The 13,241-nt window shown below is 42.0% G+C and overlaps 1 protein-coding gene across 1 annotated transcript; it reads left to right on the top strand.

Annotated features, from left to right (window-relative positions):
- Positions 1-11,724: 11,724 nt before the first annotated feature.
- Positions 11,725-12,255, top strand: LOC123749818 (general transcription factor IIF subunit 2-like). Its single transcript, XM_045731942.1, has one exon. It carries the CDS (start codon positions 11,725-11,727, stop codon positions 12,253-12,255), a length of 531 nt encoding a protein of 176 aa, XP_045587898.1.
- Positions 12,256-13,241: the final 986 nt, after the last annotated feature.

The raw sequence follows: 13,241 nt of genomic DNA, 5'->3' as shown, positions 1-13,241 counted from the left end.
AATATCGTCTAGTACGTTCTGCCCCAAGCTAAGCGCAGCCGGGGCCAGAGTCCTCATGATAAAGGGCGCTGCTCGACGCGCTATCCCGCTTAAAAAGGAAAATATTCCTCCTCCTCGCGTATAACGTCTACTACTGTTGAAAATTCGTATATCATCAGTCCCTCCACCTCTAGGAGGGGTTAACAGAATGTATAATTCCTCAACAGAGGGAGGAATAAAGTGGACACGCATTTCTCCGCTTGTTTCAGACGAATGAGGAGTGGCGGGAAAGCATTGGTGTTATATACCTCCTGCAACGGGGCGTACATGCAAGACTGCTATGGTGCACCCACGTTCATCGAAATGTATTGGGTTACCATCTTGATCCCTAATAGTGATGCTGACGCTATCTATCATGTTAGTGTTAAGACGCACATATAGTTTTTTATTGTTGCTGTTATCACTTCCATTTAGGGAGATTACATCCAAAATATTTACAGACTGGTTTCCATATCTAGTAGAAGAGATTCTATCGCAATAAACACACAGAATATCAACTCCTCCTCTAGGCATTGGCGGGAATAGACATGTGTTAACTACACTCGAGGCATACTGACGTTTTGCGAATATGTCATATTCTATTTCTGGAACTACGCCCAACACTTTCCCAAAAGCGGTTCCAAATGATAATGTAACTCTACTGATGTTTTTATGCCCCGTTGCAGAGCTAATATTCTCATCACTAATCACAGTAGTGAACTTGTTTCGATTGGAGGAAGAATCATATATAATAAAATGTGTTCCATATTTAGCTGAAAATTGTTTTAATGACTTTCCTAAAAAACTCAGTTTAGCATTACTTGAAAATATGGCCTCTATTTCTCTATTAATCGTGGTATTAATTTCTTTTATAGTTCCGGCTAAAACATCAGATGATAATAAATGCTTTGAATGCATGTATTTCCCCTCGCTCACTTTCTCATACGTAACGCCTACACGTATATATGCCTCGGGATTATCACGCTTAATAACGTAATGTGAAGTGGGGAGGAGTAATTTTTGTAGACACATTTCATAACTCCTCCGGGGATCTAATTCTAGCTGGTTAAACAATCGATTTTGGAAAGATGCGGGGATGTTATTGGGGAATAAATGTGTATCTGATACACTGGTGGCGTATATCACGTGAGTGTCCATCGCTCTATCTCCTTAGACCGCTTTTTGTCTAGTAAAGCCATCTACACATTACACGCTCATTTATATACACTCACCTGCTAATATACAATCCAAGAAGCTTTCCTTTTACTGTGAGGATCAATCTTGACAGGTGCCTTTCTCTTAACAGACGGAGGTTCATACACTTGACTGCTTGCCGTAGTATTACGGAATAAATCTCGCGATGTAGATGTTAGTGTGAAAAACAGTTGAGCAATGGGGAGTTTATCCGGTAGAAAAACAGATTTAAGCACAGTCATTTTATGTATAATGTCATTAATTATATGTATGCCAGATACTGGAGCCAATACATTTCCATTCAGATCCCAACGAACGATTCCAGTAGCATCATAATGGTTTAGCAAGGATCTCGCATATTCGTGATCTCTCACTTTCAACTTCAAATCTATTAAATGTTTTATGGAAGGGTTGGTATGCAGCTGAGGAGGAGGAGGAGGTGGTTTGACAGTAAGATGACGAGCAACCGCTTTCACAGTGGGGTAGGCAGGGCTGTGTGCAGCTTTCCGGTTGTCCACTATTTTACGCGGTACGAGATAAAAGGCTTTCATTTTACTTACTGAACAACCGTGTAATTAAACTAGCTGCAATCGGTAAAATAATGGATAAAATACTGCCTCCTCGTTTGCTGGTTAATATCTGTTTCTTAGTTGTCACAGAAGGTTTCTTACAGGCTAGCGACCGAATAAGCAATTTATATTTTTTCAACTTTTTAACGACCTTGTCAGGCACGGGCAATTTTTTTTTTTAAAAGTTATTAAAAATTTCTGATAAACAATTTATATGTGGTTTCTTCAATTTTTCAATCAACTGCTTTCTCGAGGAATACTGAAGTTTTGATAATAGTTGGATCAATTCCTTGTATTTATAAACTAAGGGCTTCTTCATTATAAATGTAATATCTCAGCAGCATCAATCCATTGATCGAATGATCGATCATAACCTGCGTACCTAACTTTATACTGGAGTTTGCCAGAGACTCTGCGTTGTCCCAATACCTTCTCAATATTAAAGGTTTGAGGCAAATGTGTTGGTGTTAATTCTTGTTTATAGAAGCCACCATCAATTTCTTCCCCATTCAGATCTTTTAGAAAGTATAAAGGGATGTGTTGTCTCCGATCAATACGTGTAACTGTAAAGATCTCTCGGGTGTTCTGCTGCTTAAACCCTTTCTTAAACTTGGAAATGCGATCAGATAGAGTGATGCGTACTGTATCACCAACACTCAATCGTGGAATGACAGCTCTCTTTGATTTGCTCGGGCTTTTATACATTAAATCAAATTGTTTGGCGTGTTCGCTGGGCGAGGATAGAGCGTGCACCTCCGCAGGTGTCTTCCCCTTCAATCCTCTGTGCGGGGTTAAATTATATGTTTTCACAATATCTGGTAGAGCCTGCATGTATTTTAAAGTGTTGCGCGCCGTCATAAACTTGTAAAGTTTACCTTTTAAAGTACGTATGAACCGCTCAGCGATTGAAGCTTTAGTCTCCTGAGAAAATACACTATATAACCGTACTTTCCTTGCTGCCAGCATTTTTTTCATAGTGGCGTTATAAAATTCTCCACCTCGATCAGAATTAAATTTGCGCACTCCTTGAGAATGAGGTGAATCTAGAATTAAAGCTAGAGCATTAGTGGTGCTTTTCCCATCCTTAGCGCGTAAGGGTACTACTTGGGCGTACCTGGAGAAAATATCTACGCATACGAGTAAATATTTCACTCCATCATTATGTTTGTCCAATAAACTCATCTCGGCCAAGTCTATAGCTTGAAATAGTCGCGGTTTAGGGCTTAACACCCGACGCCGAGGGAATTTATGTGGTTGTAAATAATGCAACGTATAGGAGTCAGAGCTTTTCAGATAGTCCTTTACATCGGCTAGAGTTATACTAGAGTTAATTAATTTGGCGGCCTTATACAATCTCTGTACCCCTCCAAGCCCTCCGCTAGATGAGGGATCGTTATATACTCGTTCCAGTACATCTTTCTTGCTCACCATTGGTAAACTATCTCATAGGGCGGTTCGTGAACAATATTACCGCGTAATGTTATCGTAGATGGAGTGTTCGAGCCCAGATCTACTAGCAAATAGCCGTAGGGTTGGCTAATAACTTGCTTATATAACTCTACAAATTTCTTTGAATCCACTTTCCCAAATATTTGTCGTCCGAGTGTTTCAATTTGTGACAGGTCTCGTGATTTAACCAATATGAAATGAGAAGCATTTAAACTAATATTCCTCGAATATTTACCAGGAAAAAATATATTTTGAGTAATCAATATGACGGAAACCGTGAAATGTCTGCCCCTAGTAAACATGTCTGATACGATTTTTGAATTCGCAGACTCTGTAAAAAGGTCATCGTAGATTACTAAGATATGCGAGTCATTATCTACTCGCTCTTCCACAGGATCAATAATGGTTGAATGCTCGATCAGCTTCCCTTTAATTTGTGGATCTGATCGTAATTCAGAGTAACCTCCTCCGCATATGATTATTGAGGAGAACTTGTGTTGATACTTCCTTACAAGTTTACTGCACAAGTAGGATTTTCCGCTGTTTGAATAACCAGCAATAATAACACGAGATGGTTCTCTGAAAATATCTAGATGTTCCGCATGGATTATATCATAGGAACTATCCGTGATTAATGCTTCGTTAAGACTGCTAAAAACTAAGGAACTGAGGTGGTATTTATACAAACATAGTCATTTACAGGTGTTTATTCACATATTTTTTATGTACAGCAACATCATTTTTAAAACTAAACATAGTTCTTACAGTTCACAAACAATAATATTAAACAGCATAGTTCTTACAGTTCACAAACAATAATATTAAACATCCTATTCATTTAGTATACAAAGTTCTAGTCATATGAGGCATCCATCTTAATACTACCTAACAATTGTACAACATAAAATCTAGCGAGGGTTGAATAGTTTCTGAGCTGTAGCATCGCGTTTGCTCCAGGGACGGAATATTGGGTAGAGTCTCTGTGCTTGCTCTACTTCCTCCTCCTCCATAAACACTTCTTCCATCTCCTCCTCTCTCACTTGTACATCCATCTCATCATCATCATTGTTATTGGGAATATCAGGATGACCATACGCTAGGGACTGTGTGGGGCTTAAAATGTAGCGTTTATCATCAAATGCTGACAAACCTCTGCAGGTACTGCGACATGTACAAATCTTTCCTTGCACGTTGCGTATAGATCTCGACACATACCTGATTGAAGTGTTTGTTTCAAGAGTGTGTTGAAATGAGTCATGTGAGAGTTTCTCTTGTAGATGGTATGGTACGCCCTTACACTTACAAGTGTGCTCCCCATCATGTGTGGTGAACGAATATGTTTTAGGTCTGAGAGCAATTAACTGGTTAATAATCTTAGAGCCTATTTCAGACTTGAGCAATCCTAGTTCACCTTCTCGCGCTTTAGAGTAGGATGGATGTGTGTCATTAAAATTGCTAAAATCCATACAGTCGAAGAGAGGAGACTTATTCAACTCTTCAAACACATCCTGGCAGTCCAGTTTAATGATGAAAGAGTCTGTGTCTGTATATAACAGACTCGCTTTATCCCCATACGCAGGTTTGACAACATCATACCAGAACTCATAGAGTCGCCTCTTAGCAATTTGAAGTATATGGTAACCCAGATACGTAGGAGTGTTGACTAGGAGAGACTTCTGCTTGATAGTACATATCACACGATCCTTACTTAACAAAAGACTCCGCTTGAAGAATGGGTTTCGAGCATGTTTCAGGAAATGACTACGATCTGTGACCAAATAGTGCTTGTTCCCATATTTAGATACATCTGTGAGACTCTTTCCATATATAGAGTTTGATACGAGTTTGAAAGCCTTTTTTTTTATCGCGCATTTGGTACTGGCTCGTTCACGAACGTTGGTTTCAATGAAGTCTTTAAGGTAACTCTCCTGCTCGAATTCGTAGATGTCATGAACTTTAGCTACTTCTAATCCAATGCGCATGAGCAACTGTAACAAGTCCAGACTAACGAGGTAGTCTTTCTGAGGAAGATGAGAAGCAATTAATTTAGTGTTGTTTTTAGGCAGACCGCGACTTTCTTCTGTAAGAATATTCTTACTGTAGGGTGAAATGTGTTCCTCAGTAATGCATGTATGTGAAAGAACTAGGGGCAGTTCATCTGTATACCTAGCTACCTCAGGTCGGACCTGGAGTGTATCACACAACACCCAATATCCCTTGGACCCATCACACGGGATATTCTCCAAACCTTGCTCCAGCAGTACGTCACGCTCATTGTGTGTCAGTTTCCGGATCCCACCCCGAGGGAGTAGTTCAGTCATACACGCCCCGTAAAGACTATTAAAGTCTAAGTAAATGATGTAGCTACTATCTTCCCCTAGATCTAAGCCTGTGTGCCTGTTCTCCACATTCGTGTACTGTCTCGTCACACTGGTGAACCCGCCTCGGAGATTCCGACGAAGTAAATCATATAACATTGGGTCTGACACAACATCAAGTTGAACTTTCGATTTAAGCAAGAATGCATCCCAAGCAAATGAGGGTAAGGAAATGTAGTGTGAAATGTCTAATTTGTAGAGAGCAAGCATGGTATCTCGCCAGACTGTGAACACATCGGCTAGCAATCCTGTGTCCACTTTGAGGTAAAGGAGCAGATACTCCCCTATGTTGCGACATTTAGCCAAATCAAAAATTTCTAAAGCTTGCTTATAATCTGTTTCTGACAACTCTTCGTCTTTTAGTGTATTGTAAAACTTATCACGAGAAGGGAGTTGTGGTTCATCTAACACAGACATAGAGGATAAATAATCATAGCAGAATGATTGTTTACCCTTCAACAGTTTTGGGATGGCCTCTTTATTTACCCCTTTTAACATAGCCAAAGTGAATGTGGTAGGCTTCCCACTATCAATATGATCCTTGGCTATTCTTCCTAGCGAGCCGTTGAGAAGGGCTAAACTATCCAAAAATCTTAAGTTGTTCACATCAACTTTCATAAATTTAAATCCATCCTTGGCTAATATATCTATTTCACTTCCTGGTCTATCTCTCATCTCGTTTAGGATTACTCCTAAATCATAGGAAGCGTTGTGTGAAAAAGTGTATAGGAACTTGTATGAATTTACACACTGCAAATTACATCTATCACAGTAAGCTGCTTGATAATTGTGGAATCTTACTGTGTGGTCGTGATGACGGACTTTGATTACATCTTCTCCGTTAAAAGGTTCATCACAGAGTTCACAGGCTGTTTTTGTCTCAAATAGTGCCTGCTGTTGCTGAGACATGTGAAGTTCATAGGATACTAACCCCTTCTTGATTCGTGCCCATGACGCTTCTAGCGTGGTTATAAAGTGATTGACCGCATCTTTACCCAAATAAGTAACTTTCTCAACAATATTCTTCTGTCTGTCAATGATGATGTACGCATACGCCACTGCATTGTGACGTGTTTCTATCATTCCCTTAGGGTTCGAGCGGTCTAACATGCACTCAAAGTCATAGAAGCACATGTGACTAGGACCATATCCCCGTCCATAGTTACGGAAAGTAATCTTCCTCTCTGGTGGGTAGAATTTGAGAGTCTGATGTACTTTGCATGTACTTTCATGACTCTGCATGCTATCTGCTGGGAGTGATATCAAACAACAATGACAGAAGCTGTGATGACTCGGGATGCGATCACCATGTCCTCGTATATTACGTGCATATTGGTTAAAATCCTTAATTAATACTAAATGTTGAGCTTCCAACATCAGCAATGGTATGACATCCGTATATCCTCCTCTTCCCTTCCTAGCCAGTGTAATGTAGTGTCGTTGTTGTCGTCTAGCATTTTCATCTCTTTCTAGCGAATAGATGAATATACTGACTTTATTCATTTTCTCTACCTTGTGAATATCATCAAACGTCACTGCAGAATTGACATCTGCTGGCCATTTCATGTGTCTGAGACACCAACTAGCATTCACAGATCTAGCGCGAATATTATCTAGGTGCATTCCATTAGCTAAACATTTATAAGCAGCAACACACTGCATAAGGCAAATATCTGCCTCTCCCTCTGGATTGAAAACCAATTTTTTCCCACGCAAGCCTTCAGGATAGTCTACATGCGAGCCTAATCTTATCGGATGTTCAATCTGACCACAGTTGATGTAAAACCCGGTGAGCCGCTCAACCAAGACATTGGACCCCTCCCTCGCTTCCAGATACTGGGATATTTTCTCTGTCAATTCGTCAGCCCAAAAATCAATAAGAGTTTCTACTTCCTCTAGAGTAATTCTTTGTCCCTCACCCCGTATGGGAAAGCCGTCGTTATTTATAGGATCCAATAGATTATCCTCCCTGTCTTGTTGTACATTTAAATTCCGCACAATTAGAGTGACGTCTGGGTAAATTAGGAGGAATGGGTGTCGTGGAGAGAAGAGGGCGCGTATCTCATTAATGAAAAAATCCCTGTATGTTCGCAGATAGAGTCCTGGTGAGGTGTTAACATGTTCTGGTATGGAGAATGAAAGCCGGACATAGCTGCCGTTATAGTTATCAATTCGATCCAGAAGCTGAGGTTGAATTTCTAGGGCAGGTGGAGGAGAGGGGGAAAGAGGTGGAGGGGGTGAAGGGATGGGGCTGGGAGGGGTGGGGGGTGGTGATAACCCTCCCCCTCCGAGATGAATGGGTGAGACCGCTGGCTCAGCTACTACGCCAGACGGTGCTAATAAGTCAGAATTGACAGACGCTGGCGGGTCAAGGTCGCGGTCTGCTGAGCTGTCGTCTGAGTCACTGTCTGAGATGAAAATGGTACGATTCTCACCACTGCTGCTGTTGTTGCTGCTGATGCTGCTGCTGTTGCTGTCATAGCTGTCGCTGATTGATTGGGGTATGGGGCTGGGGGAGGAACGGGGGGTTGAGTGAGGGTGTGAACGAGACCTCCTCCCCTCCCTGTGAGAGCCGGAAGTGGCCACTGCCCGCCCTGCTGTGTCACTCTCACTGCCACTGCTGCTGCTGCTGCTGCAGCTGTCGCTGGATGCCAAATCTATGCACAGCGGTGTGTCGTCTGTAAAAAAAGAAAACATATTATCTCTAGAAAGAATGAAAGCGTATATATATATATATATATGTCGTACCTAGTAGCCAGAACTCACTTTTTGGCCTACTATTCAAGGCCCGATTTGCCTAATAAGCCAAGTTTTCATGAATTAATTGTTTTTCGACTACCTAACCAACCTAACCTAACCTAACCTAACTTTTTCGGCTACCTAACCAAACCTAACCTATAAAGATAGGTTAGGTTCGGTTAGGTAGGGTTGGTTAGGTTCGGTCATATATCTACGTTAATTTTAACTCCAATAAAAAAAAATTGACCTCATACATAATGAAATGGGTAGCTTTATCATTTCATAAGAAAAAAATTAGAAAAAATATATTAATTCAGGAAAACTTGGCTTATTAGGCATATCGGGCCTTGAATAGTAGGCCAAAAAGTGAGTTCTGGCTACTAGGTACGACATATATATATATATATATATATATATATATATATATATATATATATATATATATATATATATATGTGGGGATTAATATGTTTAGGAAATAGACTGAAATCAGACAGTAATAATAACTTACTTATGGCCTGGTGAAGGGGTTGAGCAGGTGAGTGGGTATGAATTCGTAACATTGTGTTAACAGGGAGCGATACGGACTCGTAGCCCTCCATCTGGCGGCGTGGCTGACCTTGATGAAGGGGTGTGGGGTGGCCGCGAGTGAGATGTGCACTCCTTAGCTCAGTGTGTGAGGAATGGGGTATAGGCTCGATGACGTCGATCTGTTCCCTCCGTCGATTGAGGTATGGATTATAACCTGAAATGGAACAAATGATATTCAGCATGGGTGAATGGGGAAAAAAATATGTTTATTATTATGCATGTGTGTTCACCTGCAACGGGATGAAATACAGATACGAGAAGTGTATTTTATATGCTACCTACGTTTATGTGAAGTTTCATTCCGGCGATGACCTCCTCGCGGGGCGGGTGAGCAATAAGGACACTTCACGGTTTTGTAAACTGAAATTGGAAAGAACATATTTAACTGTGTGGAATGTAATAGCCCGAATGAGAAAACATTCTCACACTATAGTAGTTTACACGTGATATTTCACCTGTGGATGTCATAAAATGAACTGTGGAATATTAAATATGAATAACACTCACGGTTATCACAGAAAATCTGCTGACATCGCTTGCATTTGATGTCGTAATGTCCTAGGGGCGGTTTTTCACAGCTAGCGCATTGCAGTCGACACACTTGATTCGGTGATGGAATATAAAACACTCCGCATTTCATGCATGCTGTAGAGCTTCGCCTTTCCATGACATGGAGCTGTATGACGCGTGTGTAGCGGATGAAGTCTCGCAGGGAACTGGCGGGGTGTTTGTGTGTGAGGGGAGTGAAACGACCTGGGTCAAATGAGAAGTGATTGATGGGTGACAGGTGAGGGTCTGTCTGTCGGCAGGAGTAAGTACCTCGCGCCTCCTTACCGGAATCCACAGTGTATGGGGACCCGCCGTGGGACGAACATCAACACTCTGAAGACAACGAAAACCCCCGCGACATTGAAAAACGCTTTAGGTAATGGTACACTCCCCTCCTGCAGAAGACTTTGCCCTCATCCACACACACACACACACACACACACACACACACACACACACACACACACACACACACACACACACACACACACACACACACACACACTTAGCTCTTCCTGTAGGGGACGTTAATGGATTGTCTAACCACATAATGGCCCGCTGCAGTCTCACAACGAGAGTGACTTCTCTCTTTCTTGACCCGAGCACAGAAAAAGCAGTCAGGCTCCAACCTGCGACCAGTACGCTTACCCCGTCGCGACATTGAAAAACGCTTTAGGTAATGGTACACTCCCCTCCTGCAGGAGACTTTGCCCTCATCCTCACACACACACACTTAGCTCTTCCTGTAGGGGAGTCAATGGGTTTGTCTAACCACATAATGGCCCAGAGCACTCTCTCCAGACGAAGGGGAAACTCCATCCAGCTCCCAAAACAACGTAACAGACCGTGCTGCCTTCTCCTCTCATCTACACACTAACTCACGATCAACTCTTTTACTCCTTCCTCCATCTTCCTTCTATTTTCTTACTCTATCACTTACTCTACCACTTACTCTCATCTTTCCTGACCACTTACCTTAACCCCTGAGGACTGGAGCGACGCGCTCCAATTACCTCCGACACGCGCCATAACTTCCGGGAAATTCCCAAACCCCTGTGACTAGAGCGACGCGCGCCACCTGTCAGCTGCCCAACATGACCTCCCCTCTTTCCTGTCCACATACCCAAACACTACACCCTCACACGCGTCCGAAACGCGCCAAAACTTCCGGGAAATTCCCCCAAAAGCCTGTGTGACTAGACACACGCGCGCCACCTGTCAGGTGAGAGCGTCCGAAACGCGCCAAAACTTCCGGGAAATTCCCCCAAAACCCTGTGTGACTAGAGCGACGCGCGCCACCTGTCGGCTGGCACTCAAGAGTGCCACCTGGCAGCTGGCGCGCGCGGTTCTAGTCACACTTTACCCTACTCTATGTCACTCCGAATTCTTGGTCGTTCTAGAGAATGCAAATTAGTACTACTTAGTCAATCTTTTTTCATATGACAAGTTTCTAATTTGCAGGATTAACTTTGTTATCCTACGCTGGGCGTGTTCTAGTGAATTTATATCAGAAAACGTATATTTTAACTTGTTAAAAATATTTTGATTCATATTCATAAACAGTCTACTCATGCACATGTATAAACATTCATGCCTCGTATTGTCAGTTTAACTTTATTCTAATGTTCTTAGCAATTTGAATATTTATCGGCATCGAGAAATAACCAAATAAACAAGTTCCATCATCCAGCAACATCAGTCACCTGAGATAGCTGCTACATAACCCCCCGGTGGCCACAACGGGTTAGCTCATTACTCATTTAGCTCACAGACTACAAGGTTGGTCACAAGCAGTACCACCACTGCAGTCACTCTCTCCATCACCTGTGTTCCCTTACCAACACCACTCCCAACCACCAATCACCAGGTGTATTCAACAACAACCACCACATCGACAAACTTCACCAGCCCTCTTCCAGATATTTTCTGAAACACTAGCACGTGTCGGAAAGACGTTTTATAAAGTGGTCAAGTAACTATATATTCTCGTGTTTTCCATCATGAGCCAACAGTCTAAGATGGACTTGGATATTACGAATTGCAGCCGTGGGCTGTGGCTGCTCAAGGTACCTAAATATTTGGGGGACAAATGGGCAGACTGTGCTGGTCATGACGTTGGAAAGCTTAAGATTACCAAGGTGCCTGGTAAACCTCCGACCTTTAAATCTAGTGAACACACCTTGAAGGACGGGAAAATTCCTCGGGAGCACTAGGTAATTTCTCATAGTTTAAAAGAAATGACACTCGGAGTTCTTTCTGAACCAGATCTCGGCAGCAGCAGCTCGGATGCTGCAGTTTCCGAGACACAGCAATTGTCCTTTGAGGGACAAGTCATCCACAAACTAGAATGTCAGCCTGTAGTGGACGACTACTATATCAATCAGAAAAGGGAAGCTGTGAAGAAAGCTGCCCAGTCTCTTCATACAGTAAAGCTTATTGACATACCCCTCAACGGCTATAAGCCTATTTCACACCATAAACATAATGTTCATTTAGAGCAGAAGAAGAAGGCAGGAGGCAAGACGATTCTTGATGATAAAGATAAGGTCATGGAGTTGTTGTTTGCTGCATTTGAAAAGCATCAGTATTACAATATTAAGGATCTCCACAAGATTACCCAACAACCAATCACATATCTAAAGGAGATCCTGAAAGACCTATGTAACTATAATGTTAAGAATCCTCACAAGAATATGTGGGAACTCAAGCCCGAGTACCGTCATTACAAGCTTGCCGAAAAGGCTGTGGAAAATTCAGTGTATGATTAGGTTCATACTAAACTTTGTTTCACAGTACAAAGGTAAAGAAAACGTGAAAGATCCAGGCAAATATTAGCCTCATACTCAAAGTCTGAGGTTATGATCTACCTTGCGGTGCTTGTGCCTCTATCCGCTGCCCTTTACTGCAAGCCACGGCCGCTGCTCTGTCCCGTCTTCCAGACTGTGCAGTATCAGGACGAGTGGCAGAATGTACACAGAGATCGTGGTGTTTCCCATCAACCAGATCCTCCTCAACACCGTGTTCCCGTGACCTCCGTCACAGTCCAGACGGTGACGGCACCAGCCCTGCAGCTGGTAATGATTGAGGTGAAGGTGGTGGAGGTGACTAAGCCCCTGATGGTGATGAACGTCGACACTGTCACCACCATAGAAGCAGCATCGCCTTTAACTTACTTTTAGGACACCTTGAATATATCACAGATTCAATGTATCAATATCACGTGTTCATTGTATAGATATCATAAAAATAAATACTTATACAGAACTTCTTCTTGCTTAACCTATTTTAGATCAATGTTTTGACTAAGAATATAAGAAAAATGGAAAATCGCTGCTTACAGTGATCTGTTGACGAAATAAGGCAAATAGGACACTGGGATTTATTTATCAAAGCATTAGTAATAAAACACCTTGTGTTATTCTTCAGTTATATCCTGCTCTGGTTAGGCCCCATTTACATCATGCAATTTAGTTTTGATTGCCGTGTTATATGTTGGGAATCCTGACACCCAAATTATTAACCCCTGTCACCACAACATAAATTGGTTGTGACCAGAAACTAATTTTACTAACCATTAATTTCAAGTAGGTGAATGTCAAAAGTTTTCTAGAAATCCATAACCGCGCAATTGCGTCAGTTACCACGTGCGATGACTGCTTTTTTTTAACAAATTATTTAACAGTTGTGATTATGAGTTTCAAACGGCGAGGGAAGGGGAATAAAAAGCAAAATTGGTTTCAAACCTCAATACAGG

This window comes from Procambarus clarkii, chromosome 72 (genome assembly GCF_040958095.1).
Source record: "Procambarus clarkii isolate CNS0578487 chromosome 72, FALCON_Pclarkii_2.0, whole genome shotgun sequence".
NCBI classification, from domain to species: domain Eukaryota; kingdom Metazoa; phylum Arthropoda; class Malacostraca; order Decapoda; family Cambaridae; genus Procambarus; species Procambarus clarkii.
The sequence above is the reverse complement of the archived record's forward strand: the minus strand, read 5'-3'. Positions and strand labels throughout refer to the sequence as shown.

Excerpts from the sequence above, each read along its gene's own strand:
- LOC123749818 (XM_045731942.1), top strand. The coding sequence starts at position 11,725 with ATGACACTCGGAGTTCTTTCTGAACCAGATCTCGGCAGCAGCAGCTCG.